The 19,082-nt window shown below is 40.5% G+C and overlaps 1 protein-coding gene across 1 annotated transcript in view; it reads left to right on the forward strand.

The window, feature by feature from the left end:
• Nucleotides 1-1,129: 1,129 nt before the first annotated feature.
• The window catches only part of minar1 (membrane integral NOTCH2 associated receptor 1), a 56,338-nt gene continuing 38,385 nt past the window's right edge, over nt 1,130-19,082 (forward strand). Inside the window, exons 1-2 of the mRNA XM_070910505.1 lie at nt 1,130-1,960; nt 5,783-7,255. Coding sequence (XP_070766606.1) covers nt 1,130-1,960; nt 5,783-7,255 — 2,304 coding nt within the window. The remainder of the gene's footprint in view (nt 1,961-5,782; nt 7,256-19,082) is intronic.

The raw sequence follows: 19,082 nt of genomic DNA on the forward strand, positions 1-19,082 counted from the left end.
TTTTTACACACACATTTCATCAATTCATTTTCTACCACAACTTACTTATTCAATTACATTTTATTTATATAGTGAATATATATAGCATATCATAACAGAAGTTATCTCAGGGCACTTTTCATAGAGCAGATGTAGGCCGTAATATTATTAATATTATATCATTATATTATTAATATAACCGTTTCATTTTATTTGTTCTTGTGGTATTATTACATTTACTAGATATGAATATTTCTTCCACCATCTGTAGTTGAAAAAATAATCTTGATTTTCAGGAACGCCCCTCTAAGGCTCTTATTTTGAAAGCGGTAGTGTTCATTCTTTGTACTTTAACGTTGAATGGTTTTCAGCACAACATGCAGTTTCAATTCCCGGACAGCTCGCCACAGTATCACAGCTGTGATAGGCAGGAGTCCAGGAGGCAGAGGAAAACGTCGGACAATGGAGACAGTCCAGCCTGCCCACCGGGAGCGTGGATCCGTGTTTAACATCACAACTGACAGTAAATGTTATTTTATCAGCATTTATCTGTGCGCGTGCATGTGAGGATGCATTGTGCGTTTGGTTTTGTCTGATTTTGGCTGACGGAATTGGATGGGTTAAAGTTTGTCTCTGTAACCCCTTTTTTGGATGCTTATTTTCCGTTTTGTTGGTTCTCTGATGAGAGACGTACTGTGCTGCAGCGAGGTGATCGGATGATTTTCCGCATTGTTCCCAACAACTCAGGGTGAGTGACGGTATGCAAATACATCTGAAATAAGACTGAAATCTCCCTGTGTACGCGCATGTGCATGTGCAATATTTGAGGCTCTGCAGCTGCTGTGTAGGAATGCAGGATGACAGGTCCGGTTATGAGGAGTAGGATGAATTGAAAGGTTTTGCGTAGATTATAGTCCTCGTTTTTTCTATGTGAAATAAAATCAGCAAAATACATGTAAATTTGAATTTGTCTTTAGACAAAAAAGTCTTTACAGTGTGACTGCCTCATTCTGGTCATTGTAAGTGAGCATCTCTTATTTTGTGATGCTTTTTTTCTGCTGGCAGGGCAAAACACATTGCACTGAATGAACATTTAGATGTGTTGTTTCCAGGTGCCAAGCTTCTCTTGAGGCCTATAGACCAAGCAACCATGGACCCCTTCCCAGAGTACTCTCTGTTCCTGGTCCGAATCTTGGAGGAGCTGGACACCAAGCACAACACCATGTCCTACCAGGACCTGTGTAAGTCCCTGTGCACTCGCTTCGACCTGGTGCACCTGGCCAAGCTCCGCAGCCTGCTCTTCTACACGGCATGCCTGGACCCCACCTTCCCGGCCACCCTGTTCAAGGACAAGATGCGCTGTTCCATGGAGGACCCACAGTCCAAGAAACTCATGGTGGCCGCAGACATCATCACTATGTTCAATTTGATCCAGATGAATGGAGGCATAGCCAAGGATAAGCTCCCCATAGTGCACAGAGCTAGGTTCCACAAGAACCAGTCAATGGAGCTGTGCAGGTCTGACCTTGATACCTATAAGTTTCAGGACTGTGAAAAAGGGGTTGGTTATGAGCACATGGATCACCCTAGGGATGGACATCACAACCATCCTCTCCACCACCCCCAACAGCACACAGTGGCTCAGAGTGCCCCTCCCTGTCCTAAATCATCTGAGTGCCAGCAGTTTATTCCAACCTCGGACCCTAACTTCCTTATGGGTCTTAGCAAGGACTTGAAATGTAGAGCAGCCTCTCTGGACAAACTGCACCATCTGCCACAGTACTCCAGCGGCAGTCCACCCACTCAACCCTGCGAAATGCAGAGCACCTACTTTCCCATCGACATCGACAGCGAGTCCACCACCGACCAGGAGTCCCTGCAACACATTGGCCATCCAGAGCCCTTTTCTGTTCACCCCTGCATCCAGAAGAGGAACATCTTTAAGGAGGACTTCCACAACTTTGTGGCCTTCTCACCACAGGTTTGTGTTTTTAGGAAGCTGTTGAGGCCTTGTGTACATAAGTACTGGGTACTTGTGTATCTCTGATGTTGTCAGGGTTTGGAACACATAAAAAATCACTGGCATATGTTGTGTTGAAAAAAAAATTACTCATTATTTTGTATAAATAAATTCTGATTCTTACATAGTTTATAAATGTATAACTTATTAAGTACGTTTTATATAATTTATTATTCATTTAGTGTATAAAAAGCCCCCAAAGTATTGACAGATTCCCTCATGAGGCCCAACATTATTTTTTCAAATTTGGCTGACGAAATCCCCAAAAAGTATTCAATGTACAAAATAAGAAATAAACAAATTCCATCTGTAAAGGATGTTCGCAAAACTGTAACAAATAAATATTTGATATTTCTGCTTGATAAGTGACTTAACACAATTGACTAATTTAAGCACTATTTGTTTCACCAGTTACCAGAGTTGACAGGAATTTGTCATAGAAATATCTACAGTGTGCCTCTGATGCTTCATTTCAGATACTTAATTGGAGTACATAATGAAATGAAATGTTGCATGACCTGATTCTATGTCAAGCTATGCATCAATAATCATGAAAAAGTGTATCTGTTTAATATTATAATTAAAATTCTAAAAGATTCTGCTTGTGAAAGCAACCATTACTGAAAATATTAACGTCAACTTAAGTGCAACAAATACACTATATGGACAAAAGTATTGGGCCATCTACACATTACACCTACAGGAGCTTTTATGCCATCCAAATTCATAGGCATTAATATGGAGTTGGTCCCCCCTTTGCAGCTATAACAGCTTCCAGTCTTCTGGGAAGGCTTTCTACAAGATTTGGATTTGTCTGTGGGAATTTTTGCCCATTCACCCAGAAGAGCATTTGTGAGGTCAGACATTGATGTTGGACGAGAGGGCCTGGTTCGCAATCTCCGTTCTAGTTCATCCCAAAGGTGTTCAGTGGGGTTGAGGTCAGGGCTCTGTGCGGGCCAGTCAAGTTCTTCCACACCAAACTCATCCAACCATGCCTTTATAGACCTTGCTTTGTGCACTGGGGCACAGTCTTGCTGGAACAGAAAAGGGCCTTCCCCAAACTGTTTCCACAAAGTTGGAAGCATAGAATTGTCCAAAATGACTTGGTAAGATGAAGCATTAAGATTTCCCTTCACTGGAACTAAGGGGCCTAGGCCAACCCCAGAAAAACAACCCCATAGCATTATCCCTCCTCCACCAAACTTTACAGTTGGCATAATGCTGTCAGGCAGGTAACGTTCTCCTGGCATTCGCCAAACCCAGACTCGTCCGTCAGACTGCCAGATAGAGAAGCATGATTCGTCACCCCACAACACGTTTCCACTGCTCCAGAGTCCAGTAGCGGCGTGCTTTACACCACTCCATCCGACACTTGGCATTGTGCTTAGTGATGTAAGGCTTGCATGCAGCTGCTCGGCCGTGGAAACCCATGCCATGAAGCTCCCGGCGCACAGTTTTGGTGCTGATATTAATGCCAGAGCTGGTTTGGAACTCTGCAGTTATTGAGTCAGCAGAGCTTTGGCGATTTTTATGCACTATGCGCCTCGGCACTCGGCGACCCCACTGTGTAACATTACGTGGTCTGCCACTTCGTGGCTGAGTTGCTGTGGTTCCTAAACGTTTCCACTTTGCAATAATACCACTTACAGTTGATTGTGGAATATCTAGGAGAGAAGAAATTTCACGAACTGACTTGTTGCAACGGTGGCATCCTATTACAGTACCACGTTCGAATTCAGTGAATTCTTTAGAATGACCCATTCTTTCACAAATGTTTGTAAAGGCAGACTGCATGGCTAGGTGCTTGATTTTGTACACCTGTGGCAATGCGACTGAATGAAACACCTGAATTCAATGATTAAGAGGAGTGGCCCAATACTTTTGTCCATATAGTGTATAAAACACCTTGAGTTGATAGATACTGTCAATTATTTTTTAATCAATTTGTTAACTGATATATACGTTGATGCGTTATTTAGGTGGAGCAAATTGAGTACAGCTGTAATTAGTGTCTTGTATAGAAACTGCCAGGCGATTTAGATACAGTGCTGCTCGAAAGTTTGTGAATCCTACGGAGATAGGTAGTCAGAGTCAGTATTTTTGCAACAAAAAAACATTATTAAATGTTAATCTATACCCCAATTCATAATACTGACATTCCAAATAATGGACTCACAAAAGAAAATTATATATTGTCATTCTTTATTTAATAAAAATGGTTGATTTAACAAAAACTCAGATTTCATGAGTGCAAAAATATGTGAACCCCTTTCGTTAATAGGGTATTGCACCTCCTTTCGCAGCAATAACCTCAACCGAATGTTTGTAGCGACTAATCAATCTCTTACATCTGTTTTGGGAGATTTTTTGCCCACTCCTCCTTGCAGAACACAGCCAGTTGAGGGAGGTTGGATGGGCGTCGGGCATGAACTGCCCGCTTCAGGTCCCGCCACTGCATATCAATTGGATTCAGGTCCAGACTTTGACTGAGCCAATCCAGAACACAAATCTTCTTCTTCCTTAGCCATTCCTTTTATTGCTGGAAGGCTTCAGATCATTATCATGTTGCATGATCATTTTTTGGCCAAGCTTTCAGAATCAGAATCAGAAATACTTTATTGATCCCCAGGGGGAAATTTTACAACTGGTGGTTTGAGGTTATGTTCCAGGATTTTACAGTATTCCTCAGAATTCATGATTCTCTGGACTATGTGGAAGTGTCCAGGTCCCGAGGATGAAAAGCAGGCCCAGATCTTAAAGTTGACTTTTCGCCAAACGTGGAGGATTTGGTTGCAACCTAACAGTTCAATTTTGGACTCATTTGTCCACAGAAAGCTTCAGGTTTCAAGCTTCAAGTGCTCTCTGGCAAAGTTGAGATGAGTTTGAGTTTTCTTCTTATTGTGAAAGCATGCATATGTGCCCCAGGTGCAGCAAGAGACATCTGCAAATCTCTAGATGTTATGTTTGGGTTGGCTTCTACCTGAATTATCACTTTTCTTGCGGCCCGTGCAGATATTTTAGATGGTCGTCCACTTCTAGGCAGAATTGCTGTCATTTTCAGTGTTCTCCATTTGTAGATGATCTGCCTCATGGTGGACTGATGGAGCTCATCTCTGTTTTAATACGTGCTGCCCAATTTCTTCCCTAAAGATCTCTCATTTCATTGGTTCATTGGTTTAGTCACCAATTTTGATTGTATTTACCTGCTCATTTTAAGCAATGCAGCTCAGAGTTCACAAACTTTTGCACCTACAAAAGTTGACAGAAAAATATTTTTCATTTAATCTTGACTACACAATTGATTTCCTCAAAAAGTATATGGACTTGATAAACATACACTTATTTCATATAAAAATTCTGGTTCTGATTAAATAAAGAAATAATGGTAAACCTGACATAGATATCTGCATGATGGCTCTATATGCTACTGTCAGCGAACTGCGTGTTTTGGAGGGAGATATAGACTAGAAATGGCTCCTACATCCCCTAACCTGTATTTTATCTTCACATATAAATTATGCACAATCAAATATATAAATGGAAATATATTTTTCAATTTACAGTCAATTCTTTCGCACTGTTCAGTAATTTGCATTTTGTTTGTAACATATTCCCTGGAGGGTTCCACGCTTTTGTGATATTTTATCACATCATTATTAAATGCTAAATTTTTATGATTCTATAGTTACTATTAGTACACTGTCTCTGCTGTATTTGCTGTGTATTTCTGTGTTTGTGTTTTAAAGCAGACTCAGTCCTTGTCTGTCTGGGTTACTGTTGTAGGTCATCACCACTGAGCGCAAACAGGGCAGTAAGGCTGCAAACGCCTACCACAGGAGGGAACACAAGCCTGCCACCTTCTTCAACCACAGTTTTGAACTGCCCTACAGTAACCCCTACTTTGAGGCAACAATCAACTCCCCTCTTCAGGACAGAAGGAGGGTGAAGCACGAGAGCCTGGACGACTTACAGGCATCCACGTACTTTGGTCCGACCCCAGTCTCTGAGTGCGCCAGCAGCAGGAAGCACAGTGACAAAACAGGGAAGCAGCCGTCGTGGCCAGTGAAGAGCCTCAGTCTCAACACAGAAGAGGGGCCTCCGGACTTTGAGAGGTCATTTCTGAACAAAAAAACACTCAAAGAAGACCACCATTGCAATATCAGCATCATCAGCACTGACAATGAACAGTATTTTCAGAGCCCAAAGGAAAAGGTAGTAGCTTCTACATTTGGCTTTGCAAAGAACGGAATAAAAATCAAAGATGTAGCACTGATGGGTAGTGGGCCTGTGGGTTTGGACAAAAGAGAAGCAGCCACAAGGTTTAGGGATAAAAATATGAACAGTCCATCCTTTATGGGAGGGGACAGCTCCTCTAGTGTTGGGACTCAAACAGAGCGGGCTGAGCAGAAGAAGGTGAAGGAATACCCAGTTAAGTACAGTGACAGAGAAAGACACACCTTTAAACATTCTGATGAGGACTCTGAGATTGTAAGTGATGACATAAGTGACATTTTTCGTTTTCTGGATGATATGAGTGTTTGTGACTCTCTGGGCGTTGTTCAACCATCCTGCTACAACAGTAATGGGTCTCTCTCTCAGGTAACACTGAAGTCTGAAGGTGACAGCTCCCCTGAACGCAACACGGTCAAACTAGCCAAGTCCAAGCTGGACCGCCTCTTCCATTCACTGGAAAACACAGACGATGAGCTGAAATCGAGTGTGTGCAAGCTGGTCATGAGGATTGGTGAGATCGAGAAGAAGCTTGAGTCTCTGTCGGGGGTTCGCAGTGAGATCTCCCTGGTGCTCTCCAAACTCAACAAGCTGGACGAGAAGATCCAGGAGCCCGAGACCAATGGGAGACATGAGGAGACGGCGTCGGCATGTGGGTCCAATTCCACCCCCGACAAGTCGCAACCCAACCCTCATCCACATCCCGACACCACCCTCTCACCTCGTGTTTTCCAGTGCCACACCACCGGCCACAATGTCAAAATGGACAATGGCTCCTCGATGGAGTGGTGCTGCTCAGATGGGAGTAACAGCGATAGCCTCAGAGTAAAAGCTCTGAAGAAGAGCATGTTCACCAGGAGGTCGTCCCACTCACTCAATGAGGACAACATTGCCACTGAGTCAAAGGTCACCAGCATCACCAACTCTCCGCAGGACTGGAGGACAGTGTCCTACTCCTGCCACCCTGTAGAGGAGGGAAAGGACAGAGACAGAGACAGCAAGGACAGACACCGGAAAGCTAAAGAGGTACAGACACTGTTATTAAATTCACTTTCAAATGAGTAAGTAATACGTAGAACATAAAGCATGGATTCAGTAAATTGAATAATTAAACAGAACAGATGCAGTAAGTCACATAACAGAGGCATCAAATATAATATGTTATATAATAACAAGTTATATAATATAACGCAAAGACAAAGAATAATAGTGAAAAAAAAACCCACAATGGGACAGGAGAACATACTGGATGCTCTTGCACGTTGTGCTGCATATAAGGTTATAGATAATATCTAATTATCTTACAGGGAAGTCACAAAATAATTCTTTAACACAGAGTGTGTGTGAAGCAATATAATCTGTGAAAACACCAAGCTCTTTCATTATGTCTTGGAGTTATCCCTCATAGAGAAGGTATTGTCACATGTTGGGCCAGTGTTTTTTTGTTACAAGTTTCTAGGGCATTAGGTTGACCTGTAAAGATGTCGGTATTGATTTTCTTAACTTTAACTATATATTTTCTCTGCTCTTGCATTTAGGTAAGATAAGTATTTATGTTTTTATTAATGACAAACATGTTTAACACCCACTCACCTTTTGGGAGTGGTCCTACTAAATACACCCGTAATGGCTGAAATCGGACAATAACACTTTAGATGAGTAATCCAGAACAACAAAGTGTTGAAAATAGCATGATTATATTCTTGAATTTGTTAAATTAGGGGGAAATGTACATTATGCTTAATTGGCATGCACATTACATAACAGGAGCAAATGAAGAAAAAGCCTAGGGATAAAAGTCTGTATCACTATATATGTAATTTGATGTCATAATATCGATATATATTGTGACATAGTAAAATGTCAACTGACAGGAATGTCTGTTTTGGGTTGAACTGGGGATTTAAATATCTGACAAATCAATGTATTTCATCACATTGATGCCAAAATCATTTGAGAAAACATTAGTACCATTAAATAGTCATACACATTGATTTGTATCATTGGCTAAATCTCTTGACTGTTCACAAATTCATATCATCCCTCAGTGGCGTGGCGTGACTTTTCCACTAGGTGGGGCTACTAAATCTTGGTATGCTATCCGCCATACTGTCGCGTAAAAATACTATGCTGAGAGTCTCTACCGCGTTTTGGTGTCATTTACAGGCGCGCTGCTTCTGTCCTCTGTGTTGGAGTTTGACACACACACAGACAATTTACAGCCACGAAAAGCAAGCAGGCTAGCTAAAGCTCTGTTTATGCTTGCGCGAGAAGGCCGCTGGAGAGAAACCAAAATATGTGACATTTTCTGTCTGTCTGTCTGACGATCTCCTCTGCTCTGTTTCAGTACTTCTTCTTGCTACTTGGGCAGTGTTGCCAGGTTGGTTCAAAAACGTAATTATTAGCCAGAAAATAATATCAGTATTGGAAAAAATAAAAAAACATCTGCACCATGACAAATCAGGCTAAAGTTTTGTTAACCCACCCAAGCTAATTTTTACCGACATGAAACCATCCTACAGCCACCTAAATGGGCGGAAAATCGCCCAATTTGGCAACATTTATTTTCTGGTGCCATGTCAACCAATCAGGGGCCACCAGGGAAAGCCGAACATATTACACACATACCGCCGTTGGGCGGAGATAAGTGCGCCCTTTGGCACACAGACAAAGACAGTAGGCAGCACTTTTTATTAGTCATCGCACATTTCTGTTGTAATGTATGATTTATGTGAGAGTAACAACTTAAATGTATACACACACAACACAACAATAACATTAACGATTTTTCATTAAAATATGTGTTTCACAATTAGAATTGCAGGAGGAACGGTGCCCCAACACCCTTATTGGGTTAGTGGGACCACACGCCACTGGAAACTGTGATTGATATTTTTCACTATTTTTGACATTTTATTAACTTAATGACTAATCCCAAAAATAATGAACAAGCTAATCAATAATGACAGTAACCATTAGTTGCAGCCTTGCTGAAAACAAAAACACTGCCATAGTCTTCTATTTCCATATAGGTTTGAGTCATATAAGATAAGGAAATTCCAGATAAATCATATGCACTTCCATTTTCAAACTAACACAACAGCTGTGTCAAAAGGTACTAGCAGATTTCGGCATTAAATTTGAGCTGAGACGTAAAAGGAGCTCTGTTATTGCCATGTTATTGCCAAAGGAACCTCTTTGTCCCACATCTCTACCTGCAAAGAGATGTATTTACAGCCATCCAATGAGAAAAGAAATGAATCCCATAAAATTAGGAAAACTAAAAATGACCAAGTGGACAGCGTGCCTTTATACATCTCCACGCTGAACAGCCTGCTGTTCATTTCAGTAAATGGGCCAGGGGTTGCCTCCTTCCCAGCCCGCAGATTTGCAGAGATTTGGGTGATAGAGGGACAACATGCCTGGAAAGCAGAAAGACAGAAGTCCATCATCAAAGCAGAATATTTTATTAGTCTGTCAAGTAGGCATATATTGTAGCATATTTATTTTTATGTTGACAGCACGTTGTGCTATTGCATTTTGTGATTATTTTCTATTAAATATTGAAGTTTAGTTTATGTTTTGCACAAGTAATACATATATAGACAATATGATCATATCAATATATACAAAGGCAACAGTTGATGCTAATGTCCAAAACATAAATGGACACGTGAGAGCAGAAAAAAATAAAATACATAAAAAAACAAACAAAGAACAAAAACAAAACCCCCAAAACAAAAACACAACAACAAATCAATAAAAACAATAAACAAACAAACAAAAAAACGAGAGGGAGGGAGGGAAAAATAAATAAATAAAAAATAATAAATAAATGAATAAATGGAGGGCGTGATCTGTTTGGGTTTGAATGTATTTCAGGCAAGCATTGCAGGATGGGTTTGATTTAGCATTATTATTCCTTGTTTTCCCTTTTCCCGTTCCATGCTTACATGTACCTTTGTATTTGTGTTGTGGCATTGGCCTACTGGCAGCAGAATAGATCTGAGAATTGTTAAGTATGTTTTATTGAACTGTTCCAAGTTGTTTTTTTTGTAGAGCTGATTGTTGTTCCATTGATATCTGCCTTGTTAGGAAGTCCAACCATTGTGATATGTTGTTTTTTTTTCCTGCTTTTCCAATTTAATAGTATTGCTTTCTTGGCGATAGTTAGGGCCACAAGTAGGGGTATTATGATTTGTGTTGACCATGTGTTGAGTATGTCCAGGTCACCGAGTATATACATAAGGGGATAATGGGATGTTACAACCAAGGAATACCAAGGATAGTGTGGTGGTTATTTTTTCCCAGAAATGTTGTATAGGTGGACAGAGCCAGAGTGCGTGGAGGTAATCATCAGTTGTGTTGAGTGTACAATGAGTGCATATGTCTGGTTCTGTAAATCCCATTATGTCCATCTTGTGCTGTGTGATGTGTGTACTGTGAATGATCTTGTATTGTATTAGCCTTATGTTGGTGTTCCAGAACATGCTGAAGATGTTCTTACAGATTTTATTGCAAAAGTGGTCATTGGTTCTGATGTTCAGGCCTTTTCCCCATTTGTTTATTGGGAAATGAGGTGCATTGGTAGAGTTAGTGGAAGTTTGTTTGATTTTGCAATGTTATTGATACTGTCCAATAATGGTGGGTGTTCCAGGTGTGTGTTAGAGATATGAGATCTATTTTTGCCTTGATTGAATGTTTTATTGGAGACATTACAGTACAGTACAAGTATTGCTGTCTCTCAATGCCATATTTAACAATAAGCTGTTTGAATGTTAACAGGGTGTTATGGTCAAAAATGTGATGGAGGTGTGTAATTCCTTTTTCTTTCCATTTGGCGCCTATGAGGGGTTATTTATTTACAGTGAAGTCTGGATTGTGCTATATGGGTGTTTGTGTGGTCGGTGACGTAATGTTTTTATTTCATTGACTTTCCATCAAGCTGTCAGAGTTGTAGCGATTGCTATGTTTTTAAAGCAGTTATGGTGTTTGATTGTGTCAATGAGGAAAGGTAGATCTGTGACTGCTGTCTTGGCATCTGGTTTGTTCTATATCAAGCCAGCCACAAGTAGTAGTGTTGGAAATTTGGTATTTCTAGGCCTCCTTGATGTTTTTAATCGTAATGTGGTTAGTTTTATTCTAGGTGTTTTGTTGTTATTAGTGTGTCCAGTGTGTTGAACCACTTTGCTGTGGGTTAGGTTGGGATCATTGTGAATGGATAATTGATTTTTGGTAATATCATCATTTGTATTGTTGCAATATGTCCTATAATGGTTAGTCATCCATCATTTTAAGTCATCTTGTGTTGTCTTAAGTAGTGGAGTGAAGTAAAGGTGGAACAACTCTGACAGCTTGTGGGAGAATTTTATACCTAAATATGTGTTGTTTCCAGTAGTGAGTGGTAATTGCTGGATTTATGATGAAGCCTGGTTCAATTCTGGTTGCTAGTGCTTTGCTTATGATTTTGATATCTGTGTTTATTGAGGAAATGGGCCTGTAGCTTGTGTAGTAAGTTGGGTTCTTATTTGTTTTAAGCAGTACTGAAATTAGTGCTGTGTTCATATGATGCGGGATGGATATGTTCGTTTTTATCTCGTCTGCCATTCTAGTAAATAATGATGATAGTGTTGGTCAGAAGTGTTTATATAATTAAGTGGGGAATCCATCTAGTCCAGGGGCTTTATTATTTGACATTTTATTTAGTGCTTTTTCATATTCTGTGGATGTTAATTTGGTGTCTAAAATATCTGCTTGATCTTTTGCTAGTGTGGGTAATGTAATGCTATCTAAATACTTTTCTATTTCTGCTAAAAAAAAAAAATTTAGTTTGTGGATCATTGGTGATGTTCCCTGTTAAGTAATGATTATTGAGATGAGTGACTTCTCCTTATTGCGTTTGAGTTGATTTGCTAGGTATTTGCTGGATTTGTCATTGTGTTCAAAATGGTTGTATCATAGTCTTTGAATTGTGTCTTTTTATTGATGATATTGTCAAGTTTTAATTTAGCATCTCTAATTTCTTTCAGTATTTGTTCTGTGGGGTTGGCTGCATGGGAAGTGTGTAATTGTTTTATTTTTTCCTCTAATTTGTTTTCTACTTCTAGTTCTTTCTTTTTTTTAATGTGTTGAGTATGATATGATTTTTCCTCTCAGTACTGCTTTAGCTGTGTCCCATATTAGTGTTGGTGAGGTATTTCCTGTGTCATTGTTTCCAGAATGTCCATTCTGTCTTGAGGTATGAGTCAAACTCTATATCTTTAACCCTTACATACTGTTCGGGTCAAATTTGACCAGTTTTGACATTTGACAGCAGTAAAAATACCCTAAACGTCATTCTTTTAGCCTGAAATTTGATGACTTTTCCTAAAGTGACCCAAAATACACAAAAATGAAAATATTTTATAATATATATAATATAATTTTTGTACACTGAGGCTGTTTCGGGTCAAATTTGACCTGTATCTATTGAGATGGATTTTAGATCTACTAGTGTGGGTCAAATCAAGGAAAATGTTGGTTTTAGGGAATCTTGAAACTGTGAAACTGTACAGGCCATGTTTGTGTGTATTTTTTATGGGACAGTGGTGACAGAGTGTCTGTGGTGGGAACACAGACAGTTCTTGTGAACTGTCTGTGTTCCCACCACATTTGCCCAGGTTCCCGCAGAGACAGACACCTACTGGTCTTTGAAGGGGCATGAGGGAATCTCGAAACAGTTAAATAGTAAAACAGCATAGGAGTGATCATATATGGTGCACAAAGGGAACAGAAGTCATCCAGAGGTCAGAAGGTGCCTTTACACAGACACAATCAGAATCAGAATCAGAATCAGAAATACTTTATTGATCCCGGGGTGAAATTGTACAGTACCGGTGCTCCCATTCAAGAGTAAAAAGTAGCTTGATTTAGAGCTAAAAGTATGTACAAAATATAAAAATAAAAAATATACACATTTACAGTATTTAAGTGAACAATGAAGTAAAAAATATATACAATAACAATGTATATGTATGTGTGTATATATATATGTATGACTATATATGTATTGCACTTAAACATTTAAGAATAAATAGTGAGGTAGTATATGAACAGGTGAAGTAGATCCAGATTTCCAGTCTCTTCCTGAGTGTCTGACACTCAGAGGGAGGAGTTAAACAGTTTGATGGCCGCAGGCAGGAATGATTTCCTGTGTCGCTCTGTTATACATTTGGGAGGAATGAGTCTCCCACTGAAGGTGCTCTTGTGTCCGACCAGTACATCATGGAGGGGATGTGAAACATTGTCCAAGATGCCCCGCAGCTTAGACAGCATCCTCCTCTCTGACACCACCGTCCGCCACCCTCAGCCTGCTGCTCCAGCATGCAACAGCATAGAGGATAGCGCTGGCCACCACAGACTCATAAAACATCCTCAACATAGATGTTGAAGGACCTCAGCCGCCTCAGAAAATAGAGATGGCTCTGGCCCTTCTTGTAGAGGGCGTTAGTGTTCTTTACCCAGTCCAGTTTATTGTCAATGTGAATTCCCAGGTACTTGTAATCCTAAAATCTGCACCTGCAAGCACAAGCTCCTGCAATGTAATAAAATAATCTACAAAGTAACAAATTTGAATCAATTTGGGTTGGGAGGGTGGTGGTGGGGGGTTCGTAACATTATAAATGTACCTGAGCTGCCATTTCAGTGACTGACATCATGGCAGCAAGACTTGGTGTGCAACAGGTCCTTGATCTGATCTCCCAAGATGAGGAGGTTGATAGTGATTTGGAGGAGGATGTGTCAGAGCAGGAAGACAACGTGATGATGAAGATGAAGGAGAGGAGCAGGCAGCAAGGCAGGCGTTTATGTCGAAAAACAGTGCTATCTGTTGGTCCTCACTTCCACATCAAGTTGCAGGCAGGATGGCACCGAAAATGTCATTCGAATGACTCCAGGACCCACAAGCAGCAGAGCAGAGCAGCAGCAGCAGCAGCAGCAGCAGAGCAGAAATACTTTATTGATCCCCGGGGGGAAATTGTACAGTACCGGTGCTCCCATTCAAGAGTAGAAAGTAGCATAATTTAGAACTAAAAGTTTGTACAAAATATAAAAATAAGAAATACAAAATACAAAATATACACATTTACAGTATTTAAGTGAAATGAGGTGAAATGAAAAATGAAATGAAAATACAAAATATACACATTTACAGTATTTAAGTGAAAGACTGGCCATCTCCCATGCATCTGACATTTTGTCAACCTTCCAGCTCTTCCTCCCTCCAGCCATTGAAAAAATTGTCATTGCAATGACAAACATGGAGGGGATTAATCGTTATGGTCAAGAATGGAAGACCCTGGATGTCATATGGAGTGAGCTAAACCCTACCTGGAGGGCAAGTAAGAGGAACTGGAGGAGGTTCTTTTTGGAGGAGCTTGGAAAGGCCCTTGTGACTCCTTGCATGCAAAAGCGACAACACCTTCCCCACACAGCAGCTTCAGCAGCATTGCTAAGGGCAGTGCAGCGATCTGAGCCTGGCCCTGATCAAGAACTCACACAAGAAGCCAATACAAGGGGACAGAAGAGAAGGAGATGCAACTTCTGCCCTGCAAAGAAGGACTGCAAAACAGGGACAACCTGCTGCAAATGTGGAAAACACGTGCAAGTTCCACACATGTGAAGTTTCCTACCACCGTTTTGAAGCATTTTATTATTTAATGTAATATTTATAATATTTAATATCTTATGATATAGCAGTGAGGACAGCGTTTAATGGTTGCAATGGTTAAACATGGTTATATTATATAAACCTGACAACAGCAATTTATTGACATTGTTATGATTGATGATGAGTTATGATAAGCTGCGCTTTAAGTGACTTTCAGAAAAAAATAAAAGATGATATGAGATGGCTCGTCCACAGTGGCTTTACCAGTGTTCTACTGCCAACCACTTGACAAAAGCAGCAGCACGCATCCAACAGTTGCCCTCCTGCCTTATGTAACGTTATAGGCTACTCAAATAGAAATGTATAGAAAATGTATGTGGGGTATCTGTAAAGCATACAAACTTATGCCTGCCTACCTTTCCCAAAATACTGCTGCTTCTGTGGCGTTAGCATTTCATATAAAGTTATTCAAATAGAAATGTGTATAAAATGATGGGGGGTAACTATAATATACAAAGGTTTTGCCTAAATAGCAACCTTTTCTTAAAAAAAATAGTTGGTTCTGTGCCAAATCTGATGCCAGCAGTGCTCCGTAGGAGCGTCAGTTGTCGCCCGTCAAATGAGGCACATCAAATCAAACATCACTTAAAGCAGGTTAAGGTTAGCTTAAAAGAGGCTCTTGGTGCATGGGTACAGGTAAAATAATAGAAAATTCTAAATCTAAAACAATGCAGATTTTGAAGGGAAACAGTGTTGGAGCCTCTGTTACTTGGTTTTATGGCATTGTGGAAATTGAGGTGTTAAAAGGTTCATGTACTTGTAAGTGTAAAATGTATTGAAATATAATCTAAGAGTGTGATTGTTGTGAAACAAAAGCCATAACCATGTAAGGGTAGAGAGTGAGACTACTGGACTTTTCCTGTGTTTGTGTATAGCCTGGCACTGTATGACAACACCATGACAGGGTGTAAAGACTGGGTGAGGGAGTGAGCTTAAGTATCATCCACATGGACATGTGAGACAAGTACTGTGTTTAATGTTTCACAAGGTATAGATCATACAAAGCAGAGCTTGTTGCCCCACTAGACAAGTGAAATGGTTGGGGCGACGGCAGGAGGTGGTGAAACTTGACTTGTTTGTGATTTGTTTGTTTATTTATTGTGATGATTTTTTTGTTTATTTGCCAGTACATATATATGTAGTACAGTTTGTCAGGCACTTTCTCCCATATATATGGGGTCACTCTCAGGAATTCTCAAGAAGTAGAGATTAAGACATATTGTGTTCGGGCATTTTCATATTACCATCATCTCACCAACACAAGACAGCATCAGGTTTTCTGATTGCCATGACAATTGGTCTGGAATCCAGGAATGCCTTTGAAGTTTCCTGTGGGTTACAGAGTGTCAGAGTTCAAGTGGGTAGAGATCTGGTATAGGGGGAACAGGGAGAAGCAGGCTGTAACAAAATGACATGTACTGATGTCCATATAGCACAGCCCTAGTTCCAGGATGTTTTCAGACTCCAGCTCCTTACTCTGCTTACAGAAATGAGATTGATATCGTTCAAAACTCGCTCTTAAAAAAGGGCTAATAAGAATATTTCCCAAAATGTTGAACTTTTACATTAATCTTTTTTAGGTACATTTTCAGCTATATTGTTTTGCTCCTCACACAAACCCTGCTTGTTGGAGGCATTTCGAATGGAATGTTGAAATGTCAGAATGTCTCAGCAGGTGTTAAACACACTAGTCATTCTCTGTGGCCTTTCTGCAGGAAGCTAGATGGAGCAGATGCTAATTGAAATAGGTCCTTGCACTTTTGTCTCTATGCAGCCTGTAGGAGCCATTTCCAGTGTGTGTGCATATACCAAACCAGTAGGTGTCACCTGTGTGCTTTGTGTTACGGACAATATATGTAGGAAATTTCTTGCCAGACGGGGGAGCACAAATAATTTTTTGACCACTATGCCACACTATGCCACGCTACGCTAGACCGCACTAGTTGTTGGGTTGGTGAAATGTTTGAATGTATGGAGATTTATGGACAATTGTTGTGGATACTTGCATGTAACTCATTGAAGACCATTAACAATTAGCTCGAGCTACAACGAGGGTGTCAATTATCAGCCTGTCTATGCAGCCCCTCAGTGGCTTTAACTTTGGTTTAGGCTTAGCCGCTACACACCCTTTTGCTGTGTCAGCATCTCTCAAGCAGCCATATGTCATGTCACTGTCATGTAATAAAACTGACCCGAAAGTGGTATCTATCTCTTTGTTTCCCCTGCCACTGTATCCCTTTTCTCTTTGTGGATCCCTTATACATTCATTTAAAGCTGCATATAATGGGGCTCCAAGATAAATAATCTAAGTAGACTCAGCTGTGGTAGGCCTGATCAGCAATCAGGATGAGAGGGCCCAGGAGGAGGTGGAGAACCACAGTGTCAGGACAACTGTCTCTCACTGAATGTCAGCAAAACCAAGGAGCTGAAGAAGACTAACAGTGGGGCTAACAGACACCTCCTGTCCCTCTCACAGTGTGCTGTGAACCCCCTAGCCACATGGCGTTCTATCCTGTAGTAAACTGACAATTCGTCACTAATCTTTCTTTGAGGTCCTTTACAGAATCTGTTGCATGATCCAGAGGGGGATCTCGTGAACGACCAGGCTGGGCTCATTAGTTCAACCCTAAAATAAAAGAATCTTTATCTCCACCCTACAAATGACTAACTACACACACAACTAATAATTATGGACATACAAATGAATGAATGCATGCAACAATTAATGAGAAATGACTACAGCGATACACAATCAATTAATGAATGAGGACAACCGTATACCAGATAAAGCAGTTAATGATACCTTGGCAAGATGGATTTATTTCTGGGGACAAAGGAGACTACCATGTGGATGAAAATATTAACATTAACCCATGAAATTAACTAAATGTACTGTTCAGCAGCTGAGAGATTGTTGGGAACCACAAGGGAAATGCCTGAAGCCATTCAATATTTCTAACTAAACATACCATATCAATTAAAGTACATTCAATTTTACATGACAAACTCAGCTCTTTGTTCTTTGTTTCCTGTGTGAGTCCTCGATGAAATCCAGACACCATCCTGACCATGGCATATTGGCCCTTAAAGGTCAGTGCTGGGTCGTTGCCATGCACGACCTGTGAAAGCATGTTGTAAATTAATAAATTGGCTCAGGTTCATCACCAGTTGGCACCTAACATTACCTTTTAGTCATCCTTTGTAAGTCCCGCCAGGCCATTTCTTGACCCAGAGGTCAGGATGATTAGGAAAAGTTCACTCAGTTCTCTGTGAAAGGGGTAAAATTGGAATCATCACTGCTACAAGCATTTTGAATGTGAACATAGGAACTGTAATAGGTAGAGCTCCAAAGACAAAAAGAAATGTTTTAGAAAATGCTGCTGCAGGTTATGTTTTCTGGGAATCTTTCACCTTGATTTTAGTTTTACTTATAGATACAGTGGGGCAAAAAAGTATTTAGTCAGCCACCAATTGTGCAAGTTCTCCCACTTAAAAAGATGAGAGAGGCCTGTAATTTTCATCATAAGTACACTTCAACTATGAGAGACAGAATGGGGGGAAAGAATCCAGGAAATCACATTGTAGGATTTTTAATGAATTAATTGGTAAATTCCTCGGTAAAATAAGTATTTGGTCACCTACAAACAAGTAAGATTTCTGGCTCTCACAGACCTGTAACTTCTTCTTTAAGAGGCTCCTCTGTCCTCCACTCGTTACCTGTATTAATGGTACCTGTTTGAACTTTTTATCAGTATAAAAGACACCTGTCCACAACCTCAAACAGTCAGACTCCAAACTCCACTATGGACAAGACCAAAGAACTGTCAAAGGACACCAGAAACAAAATTGTAGACCTGCACCAGGCTGGGAAGACTGAATCTGCAATAGGTAAGCAGCTTGGTGTGAAGAAATCAACTATGGGAGCAGTTATTAGAAAATGGAAGACATACAAGACCACTGATAATCTCCCTCGATCTGGGGCTCCACGCAAGATCTCACCCCATGGGGTCAAAATGATCACGAGAACGGTGAGCAAAAATCCCAGAAGTAACAAAGGCTACCATCAGTAACACACTACGCCGCCAGGGACTCAAATCCTGCAGTGCCAGACGTGTCCCCCTGCTTAAGCCAGTACATGTCCAGGCC

The sequence above is a fragment of the Enoplosus armatus genome, chromosome 1 (assembly GCF_043641665.1).
Source record: "Enoplosus armatus isolate fEnoArm2 chromosome 1, fEnoArm2.hap1, whole genome shotgun sequence".
In the NCBI taxonomy this organism is placed as follows: domain Eukaryota; kingdom Metazoa; phylum Chordata; class Actinopteri; order Centrarchiformes; family Enoplosidae; genus Enoplosus; species Enoplosus armatus.